Source organism: Nicotiana tabacum, chromosome 8 (genome assembly GCF_000715075.1).
Source record: "Nicotiana tabacum cultivar K326 chromosome 8, ASM71507v2, whole genome shotgun sequence".
Taxonomy (NCBI): domain Eukaryota; kingdom Viridiplantae; phylum Streptophyta; class Magnoliopsida; order Solanales; family Solanaceae; genus Nicotiana; species Nicotiana tabacum.
This window is the reverse complement of record NC_134087.1, coordinates 210,790,429-210,809,547: the sequence shown is the minus strand read 5'-3', so window position 1 is coordinate 210,809,547 and position 19,119 is coordinate 210,790,429. Positions and strand designations below refer to the sequence as shown.

The following is a 19,119-nucleotide window of genomic DNA, read 5'->3' as shown; positions in this document are numbered from 1 at the left end:
AAAAGATTAAATAAAAAAATAATAATAAAAAAATGATGAATAGTAATGGGGGAGATGAATAGTGTACCCATATTTGAGGGAATACTATTCATCCCCCATTTTGGGGACAAAAATGGGGGAGGGTTGGAGCTAAATTACCCCAAAAATTATTCCCATTATGAGGAATAGGGGTAAGGCTGGAGATGACCTTACAGGGAGCAAAATCAAGTAGCAGATACACTCGCCAAATATGGGACCACATTAACATACAATGCCTCCACAACTGTTTTTGTGCAACCACCTCCTTTTGCAATGAACGAATTTCTAGTAGACCAACGGGGCACGCTTTACAGACGACCTTTACGTACAACTCTTGAAGTGGAACCCATCTCTTTTTGTCTTGATAGTGTGACGAACCCTAGTATGGATAATGTAGTACACGCTGGTGGGAGTAATGTTTTTTTTTTTTGTAATATTGTATCACCACCCGCTATTGCTCCTTGTAATGTTACTTAACTTCTAATATAAGTCTCTTTGATTGACAAAAAACAAAGGAACGAAGCCTTCTTAATAGGCCCTTCTTAAGTGTAGCATATTTTATTTATTTATATATTAAAATTAGAACATCTTATTAAAATTAACGAATTTCTGCTGTAGCTCATGTACGTATATAGTGAATTAGTGATACAACTATGTAGTGACGCACCCCCCTACCCCCCCCCCCCCCACACACACAACAACATAAAAACCAATTACCTTAAGACCCCTATTATCTAAGGAAATACAATGTCGTACTGAACAAATGCCTCATGGATGGGCTGATTAGTCATTTCATAAACTAATTAATGGGAAGTTTTTTCCTTAAAAGTTGAAAATAAAACCTTAAATCACGCAAATCAAAGAAAGTAATAGTAGCTGAAATGAAGGTTTCTAAATCATTTCTACAAAAGGAAAAACATCATTAGCATTTAAGTCCTAAATCATCATTAATTAGACAAGATTCTTCACGGATAATAATTTTACCCTTCTAGATAAAAAAAGTATTACGAATAAAAAAATAAAACACTTAATTGTATAATATAATTCATAACTAAAGGCTGCATCAGGAATTCCCAAGTAAATCATCTCACTTTTTTCAACAAATATTAACATTTTTTAGAAAATTAGTCATTTATAATATTAAACTTTTTATCCATCAATCTCCCTAAATAAATTATTTAGAAAAATAAACATAAAAAAACTCGTTTATTTAACATGTGGCTACTGTAATAAGAAAAGAAAATTAGACGTTACAGTTCGAACCTTGGTGTTATAAGTTCTAATTTCAGTAAACTTTATGTCTTAACATTTGTTGTCTAATAAGTCTCTTTTTTCCTTTATTAAAGATGTAAAAATAAGAAATATTTTTAAATCTTCATTGGTTGGCAATGTTTCTAGATTAGGTAAATGCAAGTAAGGTTCAAGAACACTTAAACTGTTAAGTATATGATTAATTAAATAAAAGTCAATTAGTTTTGACTTAGTGGGCGTTTCGACATAAGAATTGTAAAATTTTGGAAAAAAGTGATTTTTTTGATACTTGAAAAACTAAGAGTTATGTTTGGACATAAATACAAATTGGAGTTGTATTTGAATTTTTGTGATTGATTAGAAATGAAAATTTGAAAAACAATTTTTTTAGAATTTTTCAAATTTCTGAAAGATATATAGCCCATTTGGACATAATATTTTTTTTTTACTTTTTTTCGAAACAAGTGTTTGGCCATAAAATTTTCAATTTTCACTTGAAGATAATTTTGGAATTTTTGGAAAATTTGAAAAACTCCAAAAAGCTGTTTTTCAAAATTTTCACTCAGATCACCCACAAAACTTCAAAAACAACCCAAAATTATATTCATGTCCAAATATAACTCTAATTTTCAAATACCATTTTTCCTTGAAAAAATTTTCACTTTTTTTTTGGAATTTTACAATTCTTATGTTCAAACGCCCACTTAGAAATTAAACTTCAAGTGAAATTTAAAAATTTTATGGCCGAATACTAATTCCGGAAAAAAAGTAAAAATTTTGCGAAAAAATAATTTTTTTAATGGCCAAACGGGTTCTTAGTATCCAAAATGGAAGGCCAAGGTACCGCCAAAGGATGCGGTGTAGTGGATGAGGCTGCTCTTCCCTTATCAGAGGTCTCGAGTTCGAGTTTTGGATATGGAAAAATCTTTGGTAGGGAGCGCTTCCCCCCGAATGGGGTCCTATGCGGCGTGAATCCGGATATAGTGGAACTCTAATACGGGTATCGAACACCGAATGATGAGAATACAAAAAAGGCCAAGATTTTTTGGGTGTGAAAAGTGTAGATAGAGATGAGTCACATGTGATCATTTCCTTAAAAGTCTACAAGCTCAGTACCAAATAAGCATGCTTCTTGTTCAGTAAAGTTGGAAAAGAAGCTACACAGAAGACTATAAACAAAACTATACTATATATATTCACTTAACTGGCAAACTACATAAAACAATATGTCCATATATAAACATAGCAAAAAATCATTATTTTATTACTACCAATGTCTTTTTGTGAGCAGAAAAAGCAAAAGACAAACACAGGGAAGAGAGAGAATAATAATAAGAAGAAAAAGTTAAAGTCTTGATTGGTTCTCTGTGTGTGTATTATTTGGTGTATTGTATTTGTTAAATTGAAAAAAAATCAGTCTGTTTAGGCCATCCCTATCAATTTATTTTACAGCTTCACTTATTACAACTCCAAAAGTTTCAATCTTTGTCTCTTTAATTGATCTTTTCTTCAGTTATTTGATTTAGTCAAGCTGTTAGCTTTTTTGGGTTTTCAAGAAAGATTTAAGAAAGTGACCCTTTTTATGTTTTTATGCTAAAGTTTTAATCTTTTTCTCAAGATTCAGTTTAAGTGATCTTTTTTTCTCTTCTGGGTGTTTTTCAATTTGTGGTATTAGATATGACTGTGGAGGAAATTAGAGGAAATATGCTAAAGTTTTAATTTTTTTATGGTTTTGTGCTAAAGTTTTAATCTTTTTCTCAAGATTCAGTTTAAGTGATATTTTTTAGCTTTTGGGTATTTTTCAATTTGGGGTTTTAAAGATGACTGTGGAGGAAAGGGAGAATAATGATAATTTTCCTGTTGGTATGAGAGTTCTTGCTGTTGATGATGACCCAATTTGTTTGAAGTTATTGGATGGATTGCTTAGGAAATGCCAATATCATGGTATGTTTCTTCTATGGTTTTTGCTTAATTCTTTTGGTATCTTCAGTATTTTCATTTGGGGTTTAATTTGGAGTTGTTGTAAAGTTTACTGAATTGGTTTGTAATTTGAGGCTAATTGCAATTTCTGCTGTTTGAGAAGTTGTTTTCTGTTCCATTTCTTTTTGTAACTGTTTTCTAATTCAGACTTTCAAAAGGAGCAGTTTAGATCTTTTTATGTTTGGAGCAGTAAAAGGAGTAGTTTAGATCTCAACTCTAAGAAAAAGATTTTCTATTGTTTTTCATAATTCCAAGACTGTCATGTTTTTCCATTGTTGTTAGTTGACACTTAGTTTTTTTTTTTTCTGGTCATGCATGGTTCATTTTTCCTTTGGATTAGATTGTGGCTTTTCAACAATGAAAGTCAACTAGAAAAGAGTAATTTTGGACTTCTTTTGATTTAATTTTAGGCTTTTCTTTTTATAGTTTTAGTACTATGTAACTGTTAAAAATAAAGTCCAAATTCTCCATTTTGTACTCTTTCATTCTAAGTTAAAGTTATCAATATGGTTCCTATGAACATATTTGAATTTGATCTTTCAATTTGTCCCTATGTTGCACGGACTCTCCAAAATGTTGCCGCACCGGTGTTGGATCCTCCAGAAATATACTACTTTTGGAGGATCCGACACATATCCGACAATATTTTCGAAGAGTCCGAGCAACATAGATTTGTCCTATGGATAGACCGGTTTGAAGCCTAGTTTTCTCTCATATGTTCATTGGAGTTCAACTAAGCTCATGTACCACTGTAAATTTATTGGGAGATTTGACTTATTTGGTCTCTGTCGTTTGGAACTTCCTAGAACTGATTTTCTCTCAGATGTTCATTGGTTTTTCCGCGGAGAAAATCTTTAGTTACATTGCAAATTTTCTGAATATGATCTGTTGTGTCACAGTAACTACAACAAGTCAGGCAAGAACGGCGTTGAAGATGTTGAGGGAAAACCGAGATAGATTTGACTTGGTAATCAGTGATGTCCACATGCCTGATATGGATGGCTTTAAACTTCTGGAGCTTGTTGGTCTTGAGATGGATCTTCCCGTCATAAGTAAGTACAACTAAACTCTCTATAACAGCTTTGTGTGTTCTGACATTTCCTTGGCTTTTAGTATGAATGACTGGTATACACCTATAATAACATTTGACGTTTAAATATTATTTGGTTGTTATAGATAGGTAAAATATAACATAAAAAGTTGGTTCGGAGAAAAACTTGACGTTGTTATAGAGAGGTCCGACTGTATAAATGCCTTCATTTTTCTTACTTTTAGATCTATCCTTGATGTTCTTTTCCCCTTGGCTTCCGGTAGATAAAATATTCTTGCATCAAGCTTTGAATATCTTTCCCTGTACTTATATTGAACTATTTTGTCCAGTGTTGTCAGCAAACAGTGATAGTAGACTTGTAATGAAGGGAATAACTCACGGTGCTTGTGACTATTTGGTGAAACCTGTCCGGCTTGAGGAGCTGAAGAATATATGGCAACATGTAATAAGAAAAAAGAAAGTTGAACCTAAGAACCACATCAAGTCTGATGATCAAGACAAGGCAAATCAAGGAGGCGGAGAAGGTGGCAAAGGACCGCAGCTTTCAGGTAATTCAGATCAAAACGGGAAGCTTAACAAGAAAAGGAAGGATGAAGAATATGAAAGCGATGAAAATGGAAATGACGATGACGATCCAACAACTCAGAAGAAACCTCGTGTTGTTTGGTCTATAGAGCTTCATAGGAAGTTTGTTGCAGCTGTTAATCAGTTAGGCCTTGAAAGTGAGTTCTTTAGCATTAGTATGGTAGTCGTTTTCTATCTTTATTATGGATGTTTCCATATTAACGGACTGTTCATCTTGTTTATAATACAGAAGCTGTTCCTAAGAGGATTCTCGACATGATGAATGTTGATGGACTTACAAGAGAGAATGTGGCTAGCCATCTTCAGGCATTAACCTCTCTTTGTTCTTTTATAATTCTATATATTGCGATTGAGTCCGGTTTCTTTACGAGTTTAGCTGGCTATTGAACTTAAGAATGGGAAAGATCATATAGAAATTTTCCTTGCTACATTTACACAAATGTTTGTTAGCTAATGTCTGCATTTTATTTTTAAATTAGCATTTGAAATACAATGAAGGGAAGCAATGCAGTAATTCTCTATAACAATCACAATGGTGTTCTATGAGTTGTCCTGTGCGTAATTTCCTTTTCTTAAGAGAAGCACAAAGGTATATAGTTTGAAAAGTTTTAATAAGGCTTTTCTTTTTGTGTCACAGAAGTATAGGCTCTACTTGAAAAGGATCAGCTCAGAAGCAACCCAGCAAGCCAACATGGTTGCCGCATTAGGTGGAAAAGATTCTGCGTACATGCGGATGGGTTCACTTGACGGGCTTGGTGGTTTTCGAACATTGGCTGGATCCGGAAGGTATGGTCAGGCCAGCTTATCATCATCATATGCATCAGGAGGTATGCTCGGCAGGCTAAATAGTCCTGCCGGTGTAAGCCTTCGCAGTCTGGCATCATCACCGCTGCTCCAACCTAATCATGGTCAAAGTTTAAGCAACTCCATGAATTCTTTTACGAAGTTGAATCCAAATGTTCCACCTGTAAGCCAGAATGCTAGTTTATTCCATGGAATTCCTGCATCGTTGGAGCTTGATCAATTACAGCAGAGTAAACGTGCCATACACATGGGAGAACTGAATCCTCTGGATGAGCACGGACTGCTCACAGCGGCCAGTAGTACATTCACGGACTCTAGATCTGTGGTTGGTAACTCAAACAGCTCGTTGTCCAATGTCTTAAATAATCCTATATTGCTTCAAGTGAACTCCCAGCAACCACTGACAGGGGGAGGATTTGGAAATCAACCTTCTCTCAACGTCGCTTCTTTTAGCTCTGATGCCTTTAATACTGGAGTAAGTGGTTCGTCCAATTTTCTGGACCATAGTAGATATAATGAGAATTGCCAAAACTCTATCCAGCCTGTGAAGTTCCAGTCAAGTTCTTTTCCTTCGACTGAACCTTTTAGTAACAGCCATTTGCCTCAAGATAGGGTAAGAGAGAATAGCACTTCAGCTGGCCCTCATTTGCAGAACAGCACCGTTGATTTTTCTTCCTCGACCATAGTATCCCTACCTTTTGAACCTTCAAGAGGAGAAACACAATGCCTGGAAAGTTTAGGGGGTGGTGTTCAGATTATGAACCAAGCACACTGCCAACCGTGGCCGGATCAGAACCAACATTATTCCCAGAACTCAAACCATATTTTTGGCAACATGAGCTCTCAAGTTTCCAGCAATGGTGGCGTGGCGTCTTTACCCCATAGTATGGACCAAAACAATGAAGTGGTCTACAGAGGGGTAGACGTCTCTTTGATTGGCAGATCAAATGGAGGTTCTTCGGCACTCATACAACATAGTCCCGACTCGAGGATGAGGACTAATGAAGACTATCTCTTGGAGACAACAAAGCAACAAGTTGGTTTTCTTCCTCAGGGCTATGGCTCCCTTGATGATCTTATGAGTGCAATGAAGCGGGTAAGATAACCTTTTTTGGACTTGCTTTCGTATTTTTGAAAGCTTTCAAATGTTTTATTCTGAAGTTATAAGTATTACATTCTAAGACCTGAACGGTAATCTAGAACGCCACATACAAATGTTAGTTGGATATGTACTATTGATTTTGAAATAAAGATGAATTCCACAACCTCTTGCAGAAATGAGGGGTAAAGCTGCGTACAATAGACCCTTGTGGTCTTGCCCTTCCCCAGACCCCGCCCATAGCGGGAGCTTAGTGCACCGGGCTGTCCTTTTTTTTTTTTTTTTTTTTACCTAAATCCTCAGTCTCAACTCTAAGTATAATTGGTCAAGCTTTTCTTGAGGAAATGACTCTTAAATTGGTCACTTGGATTAGTATATATAATTTCTTCATATGTATGTGCTGTCTCATATTGCAAGACATAGATGAACATATACTAAAGGATTTTATTTGTGTGATGCAGGAGCAACAAGATGGAGCCATGTTAGAAGGGGGAGAATTTGGATTTGATGCTTATTCTTTTGGGTCAGGTTTATGAGGTTTTGTAACTATCATTTTAGGAAGAGGATTTTAGGAATGTAGCATGGTTTATTTGCTCGTTTAGGATTCTGTAACATTATGCCTACAAGAACTACCAGTGCACCCCTGCCTTCTTTTTCATTGTTCATTTCCAATCCAGGAACGAGGTATTGATCGTAGAATATACTTAAATGCTTTCTTGTTGCTTCTAAAGGGCCAGTTCTGTGAGTTCCAACGGACCATTTGCTTTAGACTCAAGTAATGTATATATATGCGGGAAAAAAGTGTATGCATATAATAAGATTGCACTCATTTTGAATTCACTGACTCTGGATCCTGATCCGCCTCTAGAGGGGCTATATAGTCGACCATGTCTGCAGATTCATGTATCAGTGACAATAATATTGCGAGAGATCAGAAGCTTGACACTAGAAGTACTACACATCTCACCAAAAACTGCTTAGCTCATGATAGATTGAGACTCTTCTTTGGCTTTATGAAGCAATAAACTATTAAACTGTCTCTAATGATTCTGTTTATAACTACTTTTAGTATGATATTAAAATTTGTTTCAGTTAGCTTCTCTACAACTTTCAGTTGTTTCAGGACAAACAAGTGAAAATATCAGGCATTTTAGCATACCCATGATATTTGTGTACTAGTGGAGATACTCATAATGAAAGTAAAAAGTAAGAACCTTGGGTTCAAATTTGAAGTAACTAAATAGTTACTTATATTATGTAATCCAAGTATAATGAATTGCTGTATAAAGCTTACTTCAAATAGTTATCATTGTTCTAAGTTTTCCAAATTTTTTTAGATAGATTTGGTGGGGTGTGCCAGGCCAAGGTTGTAGTGCACCACCAAGGCGACGCTTGAAAGTCCTGATAGCAAGCTACCGTGGTAGACTTTCCCCCTAAAAAAATTAAGTTAATATCGTGTGAGTCGATGACTCACATATCAGATATTAAACTGATAAGAAAGTTATACTCTCCCTCCGCGCCTGATACTATACTTTTTAAAGTGCAATGCCCATCTGTTTTATTACTAGTTCCCTTTTGTTCTGCTTTCTTCTACTTCCAGTGTGGGACGCTACACGATGGAAACTGCAAGCATTGTACCTAGAGGAATAAAATTATCATAAACCAAAAGTAATAGAATAAACTCTTTTGCCTAAACCAAAGGTTCCTCAACTTGAATTCCACGTTAATGGAACTTGTCTCATGAATGTATCACAAAATTTTCAATTATTATTTGTATTATAAGCTAATCAGAACGTTTGATTATTCGATCATGGTATTTGATTTGCCAAATGCACCATTAGTTTATACTCTTTCATATATATATATATATATATATAGTGCAACTCAGTTTTTATTTTTTATACCATTTCTCAGCAGAGCACATTTCTTGCTTATCGATTAAATTTAGTATCTGCTTCTTATACTAAGGTAACTATTTAAGAGAAACAATGAAGAAAGGAAATTTTGCATGCTCATAGAAAGGCATGAGTACAGCATTCATTGCATGTACTTATATTTGGGCAAAAAAATCTTTGAATTACATTTGGTAGGGTGCGCCTAGCCAAGGTAATAGTGCAACGCCAAGGCGACACTAGAAAGTCCCGATAGCAAGCTATCGCGGTGGACCAAAAATGTACCCGAAACGACTTGAAATTTCTTAGGTTTATAGAAGTTTTTTGATCAACTCCAATTGACCTGAAATTTCGTAGGTCCATAGGAAAGGCCTACTGATTTTGTAATTTTTTTGACGGACTCATTAGTATAGGAATTCAGGACGATTCTCAGATTTTCGTGTGCTATATATAGTCTTGGCCATCTGAATGAATTCGGGCGACCGACTTCGAATCTCCTAAAATTTTACGGGCCCATGAAAAATGATCTAATAAACAATAATTATCGCATCGCCATGACCATTCCTCATTTTTTTGGTGTTTTAGAGCCATAAAACTGAAATTCTGCCTTGTTCCCATGCCATCTACATGCATCCAAGCGATCGAACCCGAATCGCCTAAAACTTTGTCGGACCATAAAAAACGTAAGGAACAATAGTCATCACTTCGCCATGACCGTTCCTTATTTTTTGGTGTTTTAGGGCCATAAAACTGGAATTTTGCCCGATTCCCAGTTTTCGTGTGCTATAACCAATGCCATCTGCATACATCTGGGCAACCGGACCCGAATCGCCTACAATTTTGTCTGCCTATAAAAAACGACCTAAGGAACAACAGTCATCACTTCGCCATGACCGCTCCTCGGTATTTTGCATTTCATTGCCATAAAATTGGAATTCCACTGGATTCCTAGATTTTCATGTGCTATAGCCCACATCATCTGTATGCATCCGAGCGACTGGGCACGAATCGCCTAAAATTTTGCCAGCCCATCAAAAACGACCTAAGGAATATTAGTCATTGCTTCGCCATGATAGCTCCTCGTTTTTCGCGTTTTAGGGCCGTAAAATTGAAATTTTGCTCGATTCTCAGATTTTCGTGTGCGCATGCATCCGGGCGGTCGAGCCCAAATCGCCTAAAATTATTCCGGCCCATTAAAATGACTTAAGGAACAATAGTCATCGCTTCTCCATGATCGTTCCTTTTTTTTTTGGCATCTTAAGGACATAAAACTGAAATTCTGCCCTATTTCCAGATTTTCATATGCTATGTCCACGCCATTTGCTGCATCCGGGCGACCGAACCCAATTCGCCTAAAAAAATTTTGGCCCATAAAAACCCGCCTAAGGAACAATAGTCATCGCATCGCCATGACCGTTCTTTGTTTTTTGGCGTTTTAGGGCCATACAACTAAAATTTCCCCCGTTTCTTAGATGTTTGTGTGTAATAGCCCACACCATCTGCATGCATCCAGACGACCAGACTCGAATCGGCTAAAATTTGTTGGCCCATCAAAAATGACCTAAGGAATAATATTCATCGTTTCGCCATGACTGTTCCTCATTTTTTGGCATTTTAGGGTCATAAAACTAGAATTCCGCCCCATTCTCTAATTTCTGTATGTTTCCCATGTCATATGCATGCATCTAAGTAATCAGACCCGAATCTCCTAAAATTAACTATCCCATTAAAACCCATTAAAATGATCTAAGGAATAATAGTCAACGATTCGTCGTGACCATTCCTCATTATTTAGCATTTTAGGGCCATAAAACTGGAATTTCGAAATTTTCATGTGCTATAGCCCACGTCATCTGTAGATGCATACGGGCTACTGGACCCAAATCGCCTAAATTTTATTGGCTTATTCAAAATGACTTAAGGAACAATAAACATCGCTTCGCCATGACCATTCCTCATTTTTCGGCGTTTTAGGTCCATAAAACTGAAATTTCGTCCGATTACTAGATTTTCATGTGGTATAGCCCACACCATCTGCATGCACCAGGGTGACCGGACCTGAATTGCCTAAAGTTTTGTCGCCCCATAAAAAACAACCTAAGTAACAATAGTCATTGCTTCGCCATGATCGTTTCTCATTCTTTGGAACTTTAGGGGCCAAAAAACTGAAATTCCGTCTAATTCTCAGATTTTCGTGTGTTATGGCCCACGCCATCTGCATTGCTCCAGGCGAATAGACCCTGATCTCCTAATATTTTGCCAGCCTATGAAAAAGGACCCCAGAAAGAATAATCATCGTCTCGCCATGACTGATCCTCGTTTTTGGTATTTAAGGGCCATAAAACTAAAATTCCGCCTGATTCCTAGATTTTCATGTGCTATAGTCCATGACATCTGCATGGATCCGGGGAATCAGACCCGGATCGCTTTAAAATTTTGTCGGTCCAACCGTTCCTCATTTTTGACTTTTTAGGGCTATAAAATAAGAATTCCGTTTGATTCCCAGATTTTCTTGTGCTATAGCCTACACCATCACCGTTTTTTCTTTTTTTTTTGGCATTTAGAGCCATAAAACTAGAATTTCGTCCGATTCTCAAATTTTCATATGCTATAGCCCATGCCATCTGCATGGGTTTGGTCGACCAGACCCGGACCACCTAAAGTTTTGTCGGCCCATTAAAAATGACCTAAGGAAAAATAATCATCGCCTCTCCATGTCCGTTACTCGTTTCTTGGCGTTTTAGGGCCATAAAATAGAATTTCGCCGATTCCCATATTTTCAAATGATATAGCCCACGACATGTGTTGCCCGGACCCAGATAGCATAATATTTTACCCGCCGATCAAAAACTATCTAAGAAATAATAGTCATCATCTCGCCATAACCGTTCCTTATTTCTTGGGTTTTAGGGCCATAAACTTGAATTTCGCCCGATTCCCAAATTTTCAAACGCTATAGCCCAAGCCCTCTGCATGGGTCGGGGCGACCGGACCCAGATAGCCTAAAATTTCGCCCCCTCATTAAAAACAACCTAAAGAATAATAGTCATCGCCTCGCCATGACCGTTCCTCCTTTTTGACGTTTTAGGGCCATATAACTGGAATTCTGCCTGATTCCCAATTTTATATGTGCTATAGCCCACACAATCAGCATGGATTTGGGCAACCAGACCTAGATCACCTAAAATTTTGCCGGCCTATCAAATATGATCTAAGGAAGAATAGTCATTGTTTCGTCATGACCAATCCTCATTTTTGGCATTTTAGGGTCATAAAATTAGAATTCCGCATGATTCCCAAATTTTAATGTGTTATGCCCACGCCATCTGCATGGGTCCGGGCAAACGGACCCGAAACGCCTAAATTTTCGCCGGACCATAAAAAATGACCTAAGGAAGAATAGTCAGTGCCTCGCCATGACTGATCCTCGTGGTTTGGTGATTTAAGTCCATTAAATTGGAATTCTACCCGTTTTCCTGATTTTCGTGTGCTACAGCCCACACCATATGCACGGGTCCAAGCGACCGGATCCGGATCTCATAAACTTTTGACGGCCCTTCAAAAATGACCTAAGGGATAATAGACACCGCCTCGCCATTATCATTTCTCATTTTTTGGTATTTAAGGGCAAAAACACTGGAATTCCGCCTGATTTCAAGTTTTCGTACGCAATAGTCCATGCCATCTGCATGGGTCTGGGCGACCGGACCCGAATCCCCTAAATTTTTCCAGCCCATCGAAAATGACTTAAGGAACAATGGTCATCGCCTCATCATGATCGTTTCTCATTTTATTCCTATTTTATGGCCATAAAGTAGGAATTTCGCTCGATTTTCAGATTTTCTTGTGCTATAGCCCATGCCATCTGCAAGGATCATGGTGTCCGGACCCTGATCGCCTAAAAATTTTCCGAACTATCAAAAATGACCTAAGGAAGAATAGTCACCGCCTCGCCATGATTGATCCTTATTTTTTGGCGTTTTAGGGTCTTAAAATTTGAATTTTGCCAGATTCTTAGATTTTTGAATTTTATAGCCCACGCCACCTGCATGGGTCCGAGCGACTGACCCAGATAGCCTAAATTTTGCTGGCCCATAAAAAATGACCTAAAGAACAATAGTCATCGTCTCGCCATGAATGTTCCTCGTTTAGTGCTATAAAACTGGAATTTCGCCCGATTCCTAGATTTTCTAATGTTATAGCCCATGCCATCTGCATGGGTCCAAGCGACCGGACCTAGATAGCCTAAAATTTTGCCGGTCCATCAAAAACAACCTAAGGAACAATAGTCATCGCTTCTCCATGACTGTTCCACCTTTTTTGGTATTTAGGGCCATAAAATTAGAATTCCGCTCAATTCCTAGATTTTCGTGTGCTATAGCCCACACCATCTGCATGAGTCAAGGAAACCAAACATGGTCACATAAAATTTTGCCGACCCATAAAAAATGGCATATGAAACAATATTCATCGTCTCTCCATGGTCGTTCCTCATTTTTTGACATTTAAGGTTATAAACTCGAATTCTGCTCAATTCATAGATTTTTATATAATATAGCACGCGCCATCTGGGTGGGCCCGGGAGACCGAACCTGAATCACCTTAAATTTTGCCGGCCAATCAAAAATAACCTAAGAAACAATAATTGTCGCCTCATCATCATCCTTCCTTGTTTTTTGGCGTTTTAGGGCCATAAAACTGGAATTCCGCTTGATTCTAATGTTTTCATGTGCTATAGCCCACGCCATTTGTATGGGTCTTGGTGACTGGACTCGGATCGCCTAAAATTTTGCATGCTCATAAAAAATGACCTAAGGAATAATAGTCATCGTCTCGCCATAACCGTACCTCGTTTTATGGCGTTTTAGGGCCATAAAATATAAATTTTGCCCGATTCTAAGATTTTTGTTTGCTATAGCCTATGCTTTGTCGGCTCATAAAAACTAAGGATCAATAGTCATCATTTCGTCATGTCCGTTCCTCGTTTTTGGCCTTTTAAGTCCATATAACTGAAATTTCATCTGATTTTTAGATTTTCGTATGATATAGCCTACGACATCTACATGCATCCGGGTGACCGGAATCGATTGGCCTAAAATGTTGTCGGCCCATAAAAAATTACCTAAGAAACAATAGTCATCGCTACGCCGTGGCCGTTCTCTATGTTTAGCATTTTAGGGCCATAGAATTGGTATTTCGCCTGATTCCCAAATTTTCGTGTGTTATAGCCACGCCATTTGTATACATCCGAGCGAACGAACCCAAATTGCCTAAAATATTGTCGGTCTATAAAAAATGACTTAAGGAACAATAATCATCGCTTACCATGAGCTTTCCTCATTTTTTAGCGTTTAAGGGTCATAAAAATCGAAATCTTTCGATTCACAGATTTTCGTGTGGTATAGGCTATGCCATCTGCATACATCCGGGCGACTGGACCCAAATCACCTAAAATTTTGCCAGCCCACCAAAATCGACCTAAAAAATAATAGTCATCGCTTTGCCATGACCGTTCCTCATTTTTGGCATTTTAGGTTCATAAAACTTGAATTACGCCCAATTTTAAGATTTTCGTATAATATAGCCCATGCCATCTGCATGCATCCGGGCGATAGGACCTGAATCGCTAAAAATTTTGCCGGCCCCATAAAAAATGATCTAAGGAACAATAGCCATCGCTTCTCCATGAACGTTTCTCTATTTTTGGCGTTTTAGGATCATAAAACTGGAAATTCGCCCGATTTTCATAGCCTACGCCATCTGCATGCATCCGGGCGACCGAAACCGAATAACCTAAAATTTTGTCGGCCAATAAAAAATGACCTAAAGAATAATAATTATCGCTTCGCCATGACCGTTCTTCGTTTTTGGCATTTTAGAGCCATAAAACTGGAATTTTACCCGATTCCGAGATTTTCATGTGTTATAGCCCACGCCATATGCGTTGGTCAGGACGGTCGGACCCGGATCGCCTAAAATTTTATTGCCCCATAAAAAATGACCTAAGAACAATAGTCATTGCCTTGTCATGAACGTTTTTTGGCATTTTAGGGCCATAAAACTTGAATTCTGCCTGATTCCCAGATTTTTATGTGATATACCGGACCCAGATCGCCTAAAATTTTGCCGGCCCTTAAAAAGTTAATTAAGGAACAATTATCATCGCTTTTCCATGATCGTTCCTCATTTTTTGGTGTTTTAGCACCACAAAATTGGAATTCCGCCAGATTCCAAATTTTCATATGCTATATAGCCCACACTATCTGCATAGGTCCAGGCGAATAGATCCGGATCGCCTAAAATTTTGTCGGACCATAAAAAATGACCTATGGAACAATAGTCATCGCCTTGCTATGACCATTCCTTGTTTTTGGCGTTTTAGGGCCATAAATTAGAATTTCGCCCGATTTCCACATTTTCGAGTACTATACCCCACGCTATCTTAATAGATCCGGGCATCCGGACCCAGATAACCTAAAATTTTACCATCTTATCAAATACAACCTAAGGAACAATAGTCATCACCTCGCTATGATCGTTTCTAATGTTTTCGCGTTTTAGCATCATAAAATAGGAACAAAGTAATCGTCTGACCATGACCGTTCCTCGTTTTTTAGCATTTAGGGCCATAAATTTGGAATTTCGCCTGACTCCTAGATTTTTGAGTGCTATAGCCCACTCCATCTGCATGGGTCCGGGTGATTGGACCAGATCGCCTAAAATTTTATCCGCCTATCAAAAATGACCTAAGAAACAATAGTCATCGCCTCGCCATGACTGTTGCTCATTTTTTGGCGTTTAAGGGCCATAAAGTTGGAATTCCTCTCGATTCCTAGATTTTCGTGTGTTGTAGCCCGTTCCAGCTGCATGGGTCTGGGCGACCGGACACAGATCGCCTAAAATTTTATTGGCTCATCAAAAATAACCTAAGGAACAATTGTCATCGCCTTTTCATGACTATTTCTCATTTTTGGCATTTTAGGGCCATTAAACTAGAATTTTGCTCGATTCCCAGATTTTAGTGTGTTGTAGCTCACGCCATCTGCATGGGTCCGGGCGACCGGATCTGGGTCACTTAAAAGTTTGCCAGCCTATCGAAAACGAAATAAGGAACAATAGTCATCGTCTCACCATGATCATTCCTCATTTTTTGACATTTTAGGGCCAAAAAAATGAAATTCTGCCTGATTCCCAGATTTTCATATCGTACAGCCGCACCATCCGTATGGGTCTGGGCGACCAGACCCGGATCACCTAAAATTTTGCTGGTCCATCAATGACGACCAAGGAACAATAGTCATCGCCTCACCATGATTGTTCCTTAATTTTTAGTGTTTTAGAGCCATAAAACTGCAATTTCGCTATATTCCAGATTTTCGTGTGCTATAGTATATGCCATCTCATGGGTCCGAGCGATCGGATCCGGATATTAAGGCCATTAAATTGGATTAGTCCTGTTTTCCTAATTTTCGTGTGCTACAGCACACGCCATTTGCATGGGTCCGGGTATGGCTGTCCAACGGGACGGGACGAGACCAAATTAATGGGACGGGACGGGACGGGACGACATTTAAGCGGGATGGAGGCGGGACGGGACGAAACGGGATGGGACAAACGGGACGAAACGTTTGTCCCATCCCGTCCCGCTAACAAACGGGATGAGACGGGATGGGACGGGACGGAACGGGATGGGACGGGACGGGTTCGTAGGCCTTAAGTGTATTTTTTTTAAAAAAAAAACATCTAGTTTTTGAAATTTACTATGTTTTTAAAGTTTGCAACGGCTAGATTTTTGATTTATTTAATAAACTTAAATGTTACTATGTTAAAATGAAAATTAGAAAACTAAGTAAAGAATTATAAAATATTAAAACAAAAGACTTGTAATGAAATATTCTAGTAATTATAAATTTATAATAGAGTTATAATTTATTTAATATAATTTCAAAGTATTAATTATTAAGTAACTAAGACAATTCATAAATAAAATTCAATGCTTAGAGCCTTTTATTTTATTAATAGAACTTTCAAAACTCGAATACAAATATAATTCTTTTGAAGAGCACCTAATCTACGCAGCCACCTTCTAGGAAGGGTTCTGTTTGAACTAGGCCTCTTAGTAGCCAATTACAAATTATCATACTAATATTTGTAAGCTCCTATATAGCTTATTTGTAACTTATCAATAATATCTCTCGGACATTCTGCTGGAATTGGCAATGTTGATTGATGTTCCATGAGCTCCATGCTGTCATCGCTCCCAGTGGTTAGTATCTCATTGTATTCTTCTTCTTCCCTAGTGGTTAATTTTTCAAAACCAAGATTTCTTCTTTCTGCATTAATCCAATCTCTGAATAATACGGAAATCTCTAGACTGTCCTCCGCTAATGAATGTCTATGATCTCCAATTTGAAATCTTGCCGCGCTAAAAGCACTCTGATGCTACTGATGATGCTTGAATAGCCAGGATATCTCGGACCATAATTGAAAGTGTTGGAAAAGCCTTGCCACGCTCCCTCCACCATGACAAAAGTTGTTCCTTGCCTTCTTCGTCTTTAATATTTTCCAATCCTTGATTAAGATAAGAATCAAGTTCATCATCAATAGAGGAATCAAAACCTGTTATATCATCCATATCTTCCCATAAAACTTCTGCTCTAGACTTAGAAGTAGAAGGAGCAGTTTCACAACCAGTTGTATCCATAGATTTATATTTATCAAACATTGATCTAGCATAAGAATATATGCTAGCTTGGCAGTTTTCGAGAGATGGTTGTTCATTTTCTTGAATTTCTAAATTCTCATAAATTTTACGAACAAGTCCCTTTGCACCTCTTAGTTTTAAAGATGGGTTAAGTAGAGTAGAAATTAAATAAACTTCGGGAATAGGGAAAAAATACTTTTTAAATTTTAAAATCATTTCTTTAGTGGCCGGTGCATAAGTTGGATTTTTTTATACTTACCAAATACAACATAAATTCCACAAATATACCACAATATTTGTGTAACAGTAGGATAATATATACCAGAAAATTATTTTGTAGCATAATAAAATTTTCTAAAAATTTAGTAAGCTCTCTGATCTCATCCCAATCAGAATCAACAATTTGATCAACAGGGTGAACATTATGCATATTAAATACTTTTTGGATAGGCACCCGATAAATCATAAGCAACTTTAAGCATTTCATAAGTAGAATTCCACCTAGTACAAACATCTTTTGGAACTTTTCTAAATGGAAGGTTAGCACTAGCACATTGTTGAGCAAATTCACGAATTCTACTTTGTTTATGAGCACGAAAAATATAGCCACAAGTATGTTGTATTTTACTACAAGCATCAGAAAATAAATTAAGACCATCTTTTACAACCAAGTTAAAAATATGACATGCACATCTAACATGAAAAATTGTTGGATTAATTGGACAAAGTCTAGATTTTAAGCTATTTGTTGCGGTTGTGTTAGAAGAAGCATTATCTAAGATGATAGTTAAAACTTTATTAATGTGTCCATAAAAATCAAATATTTGTAGAACAGTAGTTGCAATATATGCTCCAGTGTGTTTTGAATCAACAAATTTATAACCAATAATACGTTTTTGCAAGTTCCAGTGATGATCAACCCAATGACATGTAACAGTTAAATAATCACAACCATTAGGACTACGACCTATATCAGATGTGATAGACACTTTACAATCTAAGTGAAAAAATACACAACGAATATACTGAAGATATTCGGTTTGAAATTTAAAAACATCATTTCTAACCGTGGTCTTAGGAAAACCTTGAAAAGAAGGGTTATAAGTTTCTTGTATATAATGCACAAAAGCAGGGTGAGAAGGGAAAGTAAAAGGTAAGCCACAGACAGCCACCATTTTTGCTAAGTTCTCACGATCTCTATCTTTGTTATATTTGCGTAAAACATGACCAGAAGCAGGGTCAAGTTGTTGTTGAATTTGATTAGAACCAGATCCGCTAGGAGTGTCAGTACTGATGGTAGGATCTATAATTTTTCCGGCTTCTATGTTAGCTTGTATCCATAAAGATTTGTGATCCCTTATTAAGTGTCTACTTAAACCCCCCGTCCCACCACTTGTTGTGTGTGCAAATACTTGCTTACATTTTTCACATATAGCACAATGATTGACTTTATCATGTTTAAAAAATATCCATACAAGTGATGTTTTGGGACGTTCAGCCTTAGGCTTACCCTTTACAGGGGGTACAAGGGGTAAAGCTCCAGACTGAGATTGACTCTGAGTTGGAGCTTGTATTGCGGGACTAGTGGGTGTTTCATCTAATTCTTCTTCCTCATTTTCTTCATCCTCAAAAAAATATCATTGCCAAATTGTCTTTGTAAAGTTTCATGATCGAATTGTTCTCCGACATGAACATCATAAAATATGGGGGGTTGGGAAAATGAAGTTTCATCAAC

The 19,119-nt window shown here is 37.4% G+C and overlaps 1 protein-coding gene and 1 pseudogene across 1 annotated transcript; one reads left to right on the top strand and one right to left on the bottom strand.

The window, feature by feature from the left end:
* Positions 1-2,392: 2,392 nt before the first annotated feature.
* Positions 2,393-7,484, top strand: LOC107794210 (two-component response regulator ORR24). The gene is made up of 6 exons (XM_016616684.2): positions 2,393-3,213; positions 4,149-4,301; positions 4,630-5,022; positions 5,115-5,191; positions 5,523-6,785; positions 7,250-7,484. Exons 1-6 carry the CDS (start codon positions 3,090-3,092, stop codon positions 7,322-7,324), a joined length of 2,085 nt encoding a protein of 694 aa, XP_016472170.2. The 5' UTR covers positions 2,393-3,089; the 3' UTR covers positions 7,325-7,484.
* Positions 7,485-8,134: 650 nt separating this feature from the next.
* On the bottom strand, positions 8,135-8,318 carry LOC142163719 (U2 spliceosomal RNA; annotated as a pseudogene).
* Between the last annotated feature and the right edge of the window lie 10,801 nt (positions 8,319-19,119).

Coding starts and splice junctions, on each gene's coding strand:
- LOC107794210 (XM_016616684.2), top strand. CDS start 3,090: ATGACTGTGGAGGAAAGGGAGAATAATGATAATTTTCCTGTTGGTATG. Junction 3,214..4,148: donor TAGGAAATGCCAATATCATG/GTATGTTTCTTC, acceptor GTTGTGTCACAG/TAACTACAACAAGTCAGGCA. Junction 4,302..4,629: donor GATGGATCTTCCCGTCATAA/GTAAGTACAACT, acceptor TATTTTGTCCAG/TGTTGTCAGCAAACAGTGAT.